Source organism: Thalassophryne amazonica, chromosome 2 (genome assembly GCF_902500255.1).
Source record: "Thalassophryne amazonica chromosome 2, fThaAma1.1, whole genome shotgun sequence".
Classification (NCBI taxonomy): Eukaryota; Metazoa; Chordata; class Actinopteri; order Batrachoidiformes; family Batrachoididae; genus Thalassophryne; species Thalassophryne amazonica.
The window spans coordinates 135297469-135310458 of NC_047104.1; the positions used below are offsets into that span (position 1 = coordinate 135297469).

General features: G+C 42.7%; 1 protein-coding gene across 1 annotated transcript in view; it reads left to right on the forward strand.

Moving 5' to 3' along the window:
- Positions 1-12990, forward strand: part of fbn1 (fibrillin 1) — a 269481-nt gene that overhangs the window by 45488 nt on the left and 211003 nt on the right. The window contains exon 7 of the mRNA XM_034194183.1: positions 10095-10292. Coding sequence (XP_034050074.1) covers positions 10095-10292 — 198 coding nt within the window. The remainder of the gene's footprint in view (positions 1-10094; positions 10293-12990) is intronic.

Genomic DNA, 12990 nt, shown 5'->3' on the forward strand with positions numbered 1-12990 from the left:
TCCTACTGCAAATTAATTGGGGCTGATTAGTTTTTAAAGGCAGGTGGAGAGTGTTGCTGACAGGCTTTTTACCAGTATGGCACCCCCACCATCCCAAAATGCAAGAAGAAAAAATCACACAAATTGACATAAGCATATTCACAGTGCTGGTAACAGTACACCACAAATATGAATAGGTTGGGTGGGTTAATCCATCCCAGCCAGCTTGTACAAATGTTTCTGTCTCCAGCATAGAAGGGCTTCTTCTTGTTTTCGTTCTTCTTCTCCTTCCTTCTTTGGTCTGGTATGAAAATTTAATTTATGATCTATATGTTTGGTTTGACAAGTGTTAACAGCAGCGGCTCCTCCTGATGCAACCCTACTCATTTATCCAGGCTTTGGACTGGCACCAGCTTCTACACTCCATATAACGAGGAGAAACAGATTAGAAGCTGGTGAACTTTGATGCACCACATCATTAGAAAAAACAACCTGTGTTCAGCCGATGCAACATCCCATAGACACGTCTGCCGCCTGCTGAATACAGTGCTGGCCTTCACATTAACTAACAAGTTAGCTTGAACAATGCAAAGAACATGTGAATGGAGAGGACACTGAAGCTTTTTGGTGGTACTGTCAAATACAGATGGTCCTTGGGTACCGCTGGAATGTCTGTGTCAAACGAGTGGTTACTTAGGGAATCTAAGATGAGGAGTATCACTTGCATTGTGAGGGAGCAGCAGTTCTGTCATTTTGGCCATGTGGCACGTTTCTTTTTGCACGATCCAACATATAGGTCCTTGAGTTTTAAGGACCCTGATGACTGCCGAAGGTGAAGGTGACACCCACGCTTCACCTGGCTGTGGCCTGTAGATGGTTATTTTAGAGGTGTGAGTATGCACCGGTTGTCTCCCTGGGTGGTTGTCATCTAGTACTCAGTGTGGTTCCATGGTACTGTGGTATTGTGGATGCGTCAAAACATCTGCTCCCAGACTTGACTTGTCAATTAGTCATGGCAAAACCAGAACACTGTTCTGAAATGTTTTCAAAACTGAGCATTGTTCCAGGGTTCACACGAAAAGAAGACATCACGTGCTCTATTACCACTAACTGCATACTGGATGTTTAAGGAATGTGCATCCATATCAAATGATGAAATTAACCATTAAAGGCTATAAACACCGCAGAGTCTGTATGTGCACTAGCATGTACATTGCTTTGTCAAATGCATGCACACAAAATCCCCTTCAGGATGCGCAGCGCATCCTGAAGGGGGAAGGGCAACTATGGAAATGGTCAACACATTCTCTCAAGTGTGTACAAACAGTTTGGAGTAAATCCAGGAAACTCTTGTGACCCACTTCCTGGTGAGCTTCCTTCCTCTTCACACCACAACTGTTGGCGAACATAAACTCACAGGTCCTTCAGGAAGTCAACAATTCCATTGTGGTCCATAGTAACTGGAACTCTGCAGGGATGAAATCACTTACTAATGACAGTCCAAACAAACTGTCTGCTCCCATATTGAGACGCATGTTTATTTGGACAGTTCCGATAATATGCAAACATCTTTCCAAAAGTAAAGCCAACGGTTTTGTAAGATTTTGTCTGTTTTGAGATCGACCCTGACTGGACTGCAGGTGAGGGGTTGAGACTTTGGCTCACATTGTGTGTATGTATGTGTGTGTTAGTACTTTTGTGTGTTAACATGTGCAATTGCTCCCAGATGTACAGGACATGGGTGGACCCCCCCCCCCCCCCCCCCCCCCCCAGCTGTATGCAGCTCAGAGACAGTAAGGATGACGAATGAAATTACACCACTTTCACCCAACAGCTGTCAGCCTCTCCCCGTTTACCTCAGCTGACTGTTTAAGAGCCACGCTGCTCTTTACTTCTTACGCTCCTCCACAGCTGTAATAAGCAGGTATTATGCCAAATGGATTATATGTCGCAGTCAGACAGTAATAACATATAAACCTTAACTTGATGAAAAGAGAAACTTTTGTTCTTTACAAGGTCTACTCCATTCAGTTTATAATGGCGCCATCTAAAAACTTTCCATAGCCGCCGTAATTGCTTTTCCTATATACGGCGTATTCCTTTGTTGGAATAGGTAAGGCACAAACTCTTCACTTGAGGCAGTCTCCAGTCTGGAGGCTTTCATGCTGCTGCGGTATCAGTTGTCTCCGCGCTCATCATTGTTGGAAGGACGGAGTCAAATCACAGGCATTCTCTCTCCACTCCGGCCTCATCGAGAGGAAGAGAGCAAGAGATGACCCAGTTCTATTTCACACGGTGCTGGTGCCAGAGCCAGAGAGACTGTGGAGGATGTGGAGCGCACGTGACGGTGTCTGGGCTGGGCCCCGTTCTACACGGGAAACGCACAATGTCTCGTTTGTTTTAAATGAGTGCGTCGTTAGAACTGGTCTCCCTCTTTTCCTCTTGCTGTCTGTTGTCTGCTGTGAAATGTGGAAATGATTTTTGCCTTTGGACCGGGTCCAGGGTCTTTTGGGAGGGACATGCATTCCCACCCCCACCTCTCTTTTTCTTGCTGTCCCTATCTGTGCGTTCACCATCTTTCAGTCGTTTTACCTGATAAGATTGTGGAATTTAGCTCAAAGGAAAAGAGCTGACAGTTGGGACAGAGGACGAACAGTAAATGCGTACGAGCTTTGAGATTAAAAGGGAGGAGGATGAAATTAGTTTAAGTGCAGACAGATGAGGAAACATGAGGAAGGGTTTTTCTTCACACTCTTTAGCTTATGTTTATTATAAAGTACTTAGCCTTAAATCTGGGCTGATGTAGTTGGTTTGGAAATCACCTACTGTGTTCCATAGACACGCCCTGTCGGCCAGCATCAGCTGGCTGCACACATGATAACTTATTCCCTCAACGGTGATATTAATCAGAAAACAATTTCAAAAAGCTGCATTCCACATGGGTTAAAAATTCCAGTTCACCCTAAACAATTGATGATGCAACTAGACTGGTATCTTCCTTGGGTGTCCTTGCTTATCCTTTGGTCCTTTGGTATTATGTGCCTTCTGTCTTTACAACTACCCACATGATGTTAAAAGGTTTTCCAAACTTTTTCACTATCGCTGTCTCACTCCCACATACTCTATCTAACTCTGTCTCTCACACACACACACACACACACACACACACACACACACACACACACACACACACACACACACACACACACACACACACACACACACACACACACACACACACACACACACACACACACACACTTGCATTGCATAGACAATGCTCCTGAAAACCAGGCTTATTAAAACGTCAGGAACAGCCAGTGCCTTCTTTATAAAGCACATTGCTGTCCGCTGTGTAACGCTTTTGTCACATATAACGTCAAATACAGTTAAATGTGGCGTCACTGCTTGTGTTTTGATTGTGCTATTATTCAATCACAGAATTTGGTCCAGGATGTATTTACCTTCAAATAGGGCAGCACAGTCTTGTTTGAACCCTGTGTGATATTGCGGGATTTGACCGCTTATGGGGACAACCGCTCCCATTGCGCAGTCTCATGCTGTGTGTGAAATTATACACAGCATAATTTCACACGGAAAGATGGTGTACTGTTTTGTTTTCGGCTGCAGTCACCGAAGCAGTCGCGAAAAGTGCAGTTTTTTCAGTTCCCAGTGGAGAAGGGAGGACGAGGCAAATGGGATGCGTGGTATCAGTAAGTGTTAGCCTACACAGCTAACCAGAGTAGCTACGTTCTCTCACCTGCAAAACTGCCTCGACACGTTTGTGCTCCGGGTCATAAACAAACCGCAACACATGTCCACTTTTGCACCGCAACGTCACTTTTTCTTTGTATTTTTACTTTGTTTGTGTGTAATTTGTCCAAAATCTCAGAGAAAGTGCCGTGTTTCTGTCCCCGGAAGTAAAGAAATTACGTCATATGTGTAGTGTTGGGCACAGTTCAGCTAATCCAAAAACAGATAATTATCGAAACTAATGTTTTTGCTAGCGAAATAGCTTTTCAGATAAGTTTTAAAACCATCATTGGACCAGTTATCGTCCGATAAATTTAGTTCCCATTCGCCCTATTGATGTATCCCATAATCCCTTGCGTGCCAGAGAGACGGTGCAGTCAAACAATATAGAGAATCCACATGATGACAATTGTAAATTAATATTATACTAAAAAAATGTAATTTTTTATGATTTTCGTCACGTTAATAAGAGACTGCATGCATGAGATACCCTGAAAACTTGCTAAAACAATTACAACAAATAATCCATGTCTGCTACGTTTAATCTGCGTGGAATTTAATAAACGCATACCGAATTTCAGAGGACAAAGAGGGCAAACAGTGTTGTAAAGAACAATAATCAAGATGTTAAAGAGCAAACTTCACTTTCCCCAAGAATGACATGATCAGGAAGCGAGCGTAGCTCACAGCAGCTCCCATTGGAAATAACAGAGAGACAGCCTGTGATTCTCGCATGTTTACATAAAACAAATGCAATAACAACGTCTATAAACCCAGATAATATATTCATGAGAGTTTTAGGCACAATATAAAAATAGTTTTATATTGCGATGTTAATGGTGTCGTCCGTGTGCAGCGGTTAAAGTGCAGTATGATCAGAGTGTCTCAATGCAGTTCTCAATGTTACTGAGATCTTGCAGCGCGGCGACCTCTCCGAGGTTTTGCGGGATTTGAAACATCAATAAGGTGAATAACTTTCAGTCCGATAACATTTTTTTTTTGCTGGTAAAGTGAGCAAAGTTTAACGGTCAAAAGCATTTGTAAACCCTAAAATCAAACATTTTTGTCCGTCTGTTGTGGGTTTGTAGCAAACTGGCTTCCTGTCGCTTGCTGATGATGTCATCATTAAGTGCAAAATGTGATTGGCTGGTCGACGCAGGGAGAATTGTGGGTAGTGTAGTTCAGGTTAATTCTGGACGTTACAGTGAGTGAGCCTGTTCGACATAAAAATAAAATTGACTAATTTTAACATTATTATTTTTTTTTTTTTGTGGCTGTAATTTAATCACCAAGACTCGTTGGAGAGAGGAGCTCTCACGGCGCAGCTGTGTGTACAGAGGGACTTTTCTTCACATTTAGACACTGTTTTGGGTTTAAAAAAAGGATGCTTTATGTGGATTATTTATTCAGATGAATCCCACTGAAACTAGCAGGTAAGAATTTATATTTACTATGTGTATTTTACTCTGCCAATCAGTGCATTAATGGACGTATTGGGAACTGAGGACACTAATTGTTGAAGCTTTGTAGGTGGAATTCTTTGCCATTCTTGCTGAAGACTGAAGACTGAAAAACAGCTTCTACCCGAATGCTGTCAGACTATTGAACAGTTCAACATCTACCACCAAACTGTGAACATTGCACTACATGCACATTGTCACTTTCTTAATACTCTAACGCTGCTGCTGCTACTGCTGCTGCTGATCCGGTGCCTTGTATATATATTCTATGGCCACAGGGGTGCGCATATTGTACATTGCAAAAGTTTATATTGCAAAAGTTTATACAGTAGGTTAGGTTAAAAAAAATTTGTCCCAGTTAACTACACCAAGACCTGGAGAAATTGCACTTCGTTCTGCCTGTAAGGGTCGAGTGACAATAAAAGTGAGTCTGAGTCTGAGTATGACTTCAGTTGTTCAGCAGGGTGACAGGTCTGGACTGCAGGCAGGCCAGTCTAGTACTCGCACTCTTTTACGAGTACTACGAAGCCACGCTGTTGCAACACTTAGAGAATGTGACTTGGCATTGTCTTGCTGAAATAAGCAGGGACATCGCTGAAAAAAATGTTGGATGGCAGCATGTGTTGCTCCAAAACCCGGATGTACCTTTCAGCATTGATGGTGCCATCACAGATGTGTAGGTTGCTCATGCCATGGACACTAACACACAGCCATATCGTCATAGATGCTGGCTTTTGAACTTTTTGCTGGTAACAATCTGGATGGTCTATTTCCTCTTTTGTCCAGAGGACACAACATCCATGATTTCCAAAAACAATTTGAAATGTGGACTCATCAGACCACAGCACACTTTTCCACTTTGCGTCTGTCCATTTCAAATGAGCTCGGGCCCAGAGAAGGCGGCTGTGTTTCTGGATGTTGTTGATATATGGCTTTTGCTTTGCATGGTAGAGTTTTAACTTGCACTTGTAGATGTAGCGACGAACTGTGTTAACTGACAGTGGATTTCTGAAGTATTCCTGAGCCCACACAGTGAGGGCCCTGTCCCACTGGCGTTTAGGAGGATTTGCGTATGGATTGCACACAAAATTGGCCCATATTCACCAAACATCTTCAATATCCGTGTAACATGCCTGTATGAGTCGCCCGTCATCCGAACACGCCCGTGATCATCTGCAGAGGCACGCATGTCTGCAACCAGGATTTTTGAGCTGTTCAAAAATCTGAATGCAGATAACATCTGCCTTACATACTCCATACATACTCAATTCATACACAATACATACTCTATGCGCTGTATATCTGCCGTTAACCGCTGATATCCGACTGACGGGGATTTGCGGCTTGGCAGCGGACCGGGACAGTGTATAAAATAGATATATATCGTGTCCATCATGTCCACATCACAAACTAAAATATGTTGTAGCGAATGCATACAGATTGGCCACGAATAAAGTGTTTTTATTACATCTGCTTTGCAGCTGATTTGCGGACAATCTGTGAATGCATAACAAACACGTCACGTAAACCCAAAATATTATATGTGGCAGAAAGCGACATACCTGCCAGTCAGTGCCGGTCCGGCTGTGTAGATCCACAAAGACGTAGCTGCTGCAATCGTGTCTCCTCCAGGACTTTTATTTAACACCAACAAAAAGGAAGAGTTGCTATTTAGCCACAACTCATGCTGAAGTCTGTTTTCTGTGACACTCTCAAAAAAACACCATCTCACACCCCAAGCGGCTTCCCCCCTCCCGCTCCCCAAACTCATGAACAGTTAACCCTCGCATGACAAAATGAACATTAACTCTGTGACCAACTTGTCCAAGTCCAGCAAATGCTCCAGAACCTGTATTGTTGGTGTGAATAGTGATGCCGAAAGGAGCGAGTGAGCTTCTTTTATGACCACAATTCAGATGCCGTGCACGCGCAACACGTGTGCGATGCATTCATAATACACCTGTAATACTGCCGTGATAATCTCAATGTGTCGGATCAGTTTCCTCACTACATGCATTATATAACCGTGATTGTTCATCATATATTCGCTATATATTATTAATATATCCGTAATTCATGCTGGGACATTTGTCATTTTTGGCCATTTTTGTTGCGGATGACAACAAACGCCTGTAATTTGTGTACTCAATTCATGCGCAATTGATCCTCTTCCCAGTGGGACAGGGCCCTAAGATCCTTTAAACAATAATGTTGGTTTTTAATGCAGTGCCACCTGAGGGATCGAAGGTCACGGGCATTCAGTGTTGGTTTTTGGCCTTGCCGCTTACATCTGTAAGATGATGGAATCCCTAAATTCCTTGCAATTGAACGTTGAGAAACATTGTTCTTAAACTCTTGGACTATTTTTTCACGCAGTTGTTCACAAAGTGGTGATCCTTGCCCCATCTTTGCATGTGAACGACTGAGCCTTTTGGGGATGCTCCTTTTATACCCAATCATGGCACTCACCCGTTTCCAATTAGGTGTTCTTTGAGCATTCATTAACTTTCCCAGTCTTTTTTTTTGCCCTGTCCCAACTTTTTTGAAATGTGTTACAGGCATCCATTTCAAAATGAGCAAATATTTGCTCAAAAACAACAAAGTTTATCAGTTTGAACATTAAATATCTTGTCTTTGTGGTGTATTCAATTGAATATAGGTTGAAGAGGATTTGGAAATCATTGTATTCTGTTTTTATTTACATTTTACACAACATCCCAACTTCATTGGAATTGGGGTTGTAATACTGTGTTTTACTGCTTTTGAAAGATGATGACAGTGTTTGAGGTTTTATTTTTTTCTTCATTCATTTTTCGTATGTTCTTATGTGTTTGTAATCTTTGAATTTACCCAACAGTGAAAAGTGAAAGTGAAACTGGTTTATCAGAAGCCGACAGTGTAATCTGATGTGGCCGCGACCGAATCAGTCCTAAAACTTATCGGTTATTGGTTATCTGTAATAAAGATAAATTATTCAGCAGTTTATCGGTTTAGAGTCATAAAAGATAGCTTTTCAGTTATCAGATTAATAGTTATCGAAGCTAACCTTTTAGTTAGCTGTGCCCAGCTGTGCCACTACATATGCGTCATATTTTACCCCTTCAGCACCCGCCCTCAAATGAGACTGTGCCGGCCAGTTGCTTTTCATATTCATATGTGTATGTTAATGTGGTATTATATTTACGGCAACACAAAAACATGGAGGTGTATGTCATCAGCAAAACAGCCATAACCTAATATGCCTTTACACTGGTACCATGGAGATCATCCCATCATGACACAGCAATCAATCAATCAATCAATCAATCAATCAATTTTTTTTTATATAGCGCCAAATCACAACAAACAGTTGCCCCAAGGCGCTTTATATTGTAAGGCAAGGCCATACAATAATTATGTAAAACCCCAACGGTCAAAACGACCCCCTGTGAGCAAGCACTTGGCTACAGTGGGAAGGAAAAACTCCCTTTTAACAGGAAGAAACCTCCAGCAGAACCAGGCTCAGGGAGGGGCAGTCTTCTGCTGGGACTGGTTGGGGCTGAGGGAGAGAACCAGGAAAATGACATGCTGTGGAGGGAAGCAGAGATCGATCACTAATGATTAAATGCAGAGTGGTGCATACAGAGCAAAAAGAGAAAGAAACAGTGCATCATGGGAACCCCCCAGCAGTCTACGTCTATAGCAGCATAACTAAGGGATGGTTCAGGGTCACCTGATCCAGCCCTAACTATAAGCTTTAGCAAAAAGGAAAGTTTTAAGCCTAATCTTAAAAGTAGAGAGGGTGTCTGTCTCCCTGATCTGAATTGGGAGCTGGTTCCACAGGAGAGGAGCCTGAAAGCTGAAGGCTCTGCCTCCCATTCTACTCTTACAAACCCTAGGAACTACAAGTAAGCCTGCAGTCTGAGAGCGAAGCGCTCTATTGGGGTGATATACAGCATACATACATACAGCAAGGACGTTGTGCACTCATACCCAAACAAGGGCATTTTTGCTGGATTTACATAATGCATTCTCTGTGTATCTAACTTTCCACTGATTTCTTCACCTTTCACAGTTCAAAGATGGGAAGCTTTAGTATTATTTGAGACCGTTCATTAATGTTGTGGATTCATTGCTCAGCTTCATTCATGCTTCTCAGTCACTGCTCTATACATTGTCATCTTTATTGAATTCATGCTGTAACATCGAGTTATACTATAGGTATTCAGGTCTCAAGAGCTATCGCAATGAATTTATAATCACGATAACTGTGTATTGTCCTCACACAACTATCATGTGCCGTTTGGACTCCCTCTGCCTCTCCAACCTGCTGTGATGGGTTTTTGGTATTGTTGTCTTTACTAAGAATAATGCCCATGTTTGTCTTAGACAGGGCTTACTTTTCCCAGTAAGACTCTTGTTGCTTCTCAGGCTTGTGCTTCAGCACTTCCTCGGGAAGCAGAACCATTTTTACCAAATCTAACTTGTATAGCTAATTGAAATACTGCTTGTTATGCATCTGAATGAAATGTACATATCTCATTGAGGGCGTTGCACAGCGACCAAAGGATCCAAGTGAGTAAGGTCTAGATCTTACTCGTATGGAGTTTGTGAAAGTGAAGTTTGTTTGCTTACATGTTTTTAATGACCTATATTATGATTGAGCACTGTATCAGAGACCTGAATCGAATTGGACCGTAAGTACTTTTTGAGTGACAAAGTTCCACTGGTATGAGTACATGAATGTGATTCTAATTCACCTTTGATAAAAGTGTCTGCCAAATGCAAAATGTAAATGCAATAGTTAGAGCTTGGTTAAGGTACATGGCTATTTTAGGGTAAAATAGCCACAAGATTTCACTGTTTTGTTTTCTTTTGCATAAAGACTGCAGGAAAACATGGTCTCTCTCTTATTCTTTGCAGACTACCGTACGGGACCATGCTTTGCCTCGGTGAATAACCAAATGTGCCAAGGCCAGCTCACAGGCATTGTGTGCACCAAGACTTTGTGTTGTGCCACAGTGGGACGGGCTTGGGGTCACCCTTGTGAGATGTGCCCAGCCCAGCCTCAGCCCTGCAGAAGAGGGTTCATACCAAACCACCGAACAGGGGCATGCCAAGGTAATGTCTGTTCTCTTTTGGTCTGACTGTTTGTTTTCTCTCAGCCTTGTAATTTTAGCTCTCCTTCTTCTGCTTCTTTGTCATATTGTCACTTGCTAGTTTTAACTTCTCCCTTGTTGTCTGCCTTTTCCCTTTCCCTCTGTCATCTCCTCATCTCAATCCACCACCTTCTTTACAGAGGATTAGTTGTAATTAGTTTAAATTGGGGTGGGTGGCAGTGCCTCCCACATGTGTATGGAATGCCTGCAGACGCCCGCTGTGGTGGTACTGTCAGAGTAAGTAATACGGGTCAGTGGCAGTGCCACATGGGTGAGCTTATTCCTGGTAAGGCACCGCTTTGCCTGCCGACTGCAAACCTAAAAACATCAGAACTTACGCGGGAGAAGGCAGACAGGAGCCAGAAACCAGACTTATGTGCACTTTGAGACGTTACGTCAGGTCACAGGAGCATGAAGCTTTTCAGTCTGAGAGCTACACTTAGATGATTAAATTATTCGCCCACATAAAATGTACTAGTGAATATAACCTGGACTTGGGAAATTGCAGATTTAAGCTTTGTCTTTGGACAGATAGGCAAATAAACCAATTGTTGATGAGAAAGCTTTGTGTGGTGCGGTGCGAAGACTTAGTATGAAGCCGTAGCCCAGTGTGATGTAGTGAGAAGGGTTGTTGTGATGTGAGGGTTTAGCTTGGAGTGACGTAAAGGCTTCATTAGGAGAAGGCTTTAAGTTTAGTGAGATCTTGTCTTGATGGGATGCAAAGGCTTGGTGAGGTAACTAGAAAGGTAAAATGTAGACAAGAAACAAAAACCCAAGGAGAGAAGGTTTGCTACCGAGGCTAATACGAGGGGAAACCCACAGCAGACAGGAGCATCTGCAAGGTGGCCAGGAGGTCACAGCACAGCAGAGGCATGTGGACAGTGACTGAAATGTCAAAGCCCATCTGTGATATACTGTACATCCAGAAAGTATTCACAGCACTTCACTTTTTCCACATTTTGTTGTTACAGCCTACAGCCTTATTCCAAAATGCAGTAAACTCATTTTTCCCTCAAAATTCTTCTCACAACACCCCATAATGACAACATGAAAAGGTTTTTTTTTTTTGCAAATTTATTAAAAATAAAAAACTAAGAAATCACATGTGCATAAGTATTCACACCCGTTGTTCAATACTTTGTTGATTCACCTTTGTCAGCAGTTACAACCTCAAGTCTTCTTGAATGTGATCCATAAAATCCAATAAAAGCTCCATCAGGTTGGATGGGGAGCATCAGTGCACAGGCATTTTCAGATCTCTCCAGAAATGTTCAATCAGATTCAGGTCTGGTCTCTGGTTGGGCCACTCAAGGACATTGAAAGAGTTGTCCTGAAGCCAGTCCTTTGATATCTTGGTTGTGTGTTTAGGGTCTTTGTCCTGCTGAAAGATGAGCCAAGAGGTCAACAGCGCTCTGGAGAAGATTTTCATACAGGATGCCTCTATATTTCTACATTCATCTTTCCCTCAATCCTGACTAGTCTCCCAGTTCCTGTCACTGAAAAACATCTCCACAGCATGATGCTGCCACCACCATGCTTCACTGTAGGGATGGTGATGAGCAGTGCTTGGTTTCCTCTAAACATGATGCCTGGCATTCATGCCAAAGAGTTCGATCTTTGTCTCATCAGACCAGATAATTTTGTTTTTCATGGTCTGAGAGTCTGTCAAGTGCCTTTTGGCAAACCCCAGGCAGGCTGCCATGTGCCTTTTGCTAAGGAGTGGCTTCCATCTGGCCACTCTAACATACAGGCCTAATTGGTGGATTGCTACAGAGATGGTTGTCCTACTGGAAGGTTCCCCTCTCTCCACAGAGGAATACTGGGGCTCTGACAGAATGACCATCTGGCTCTTAGTCACCTCCCTGACTAAGGTCCTTCTCCCCCGATCACTCAGTTTAGACAGGCGGCCAGCTCTAGGCAGAGTCCTGGTGGAGCTGAACCTCTTCCATTTATGGATGATGGAGGCTAATGTGCCAGTTGTGACCTTCAAAGCAGCAGAAATGTTTGTGTATCCTTCCCCAGATATGTGCATCAAGACAATCCTGTCTTGGAGGTCTACAGACAATCCCTTTGACTTCATGCTTGGCTTGTGCTCTGACATTTACTGTCAACTGTGGGACCATATATGTAGATAGGTGTGTACCTTTCTAAATCATGTCCAGTCAACTTAATTTACCCCAGGTGGACTCCAATTAAGCTGTAGAAACATCTCAAGGATGATCAATGGAAACAGGATGTACCTGAGCTCAATTTTGAACTTCATGGCAAAGAGTGTGAATACTTATGTACATGTGATTTCCTAGGTTTTTTTTTCTATATATATATATATAACTTTTTTCACATTGTCATTATGGGGAATTGTGTATAGAATTTTGTGAAAAACCATGAATTTTATCCATTCTGGTGTAAGAATGTAATATAACAACGTGGAAAAAGTGGCATGAAAACTTTATGGATGTACTGTATGGAAGATTATAGGGAGACCACGGTAAGGTCATGACACTTGCATGGCAGTCAAGACAGTGCCACAGGGCCAGTCACATGTGGGGAGTGGTAATAAGGCCACAACACGGCTGTGACATCAGCAAAACAGTGAGGAGCCTGCAACATGACCTGGAGAACAAATGACTATCATTTGTCATGGGGTTCAGCTGTGACAT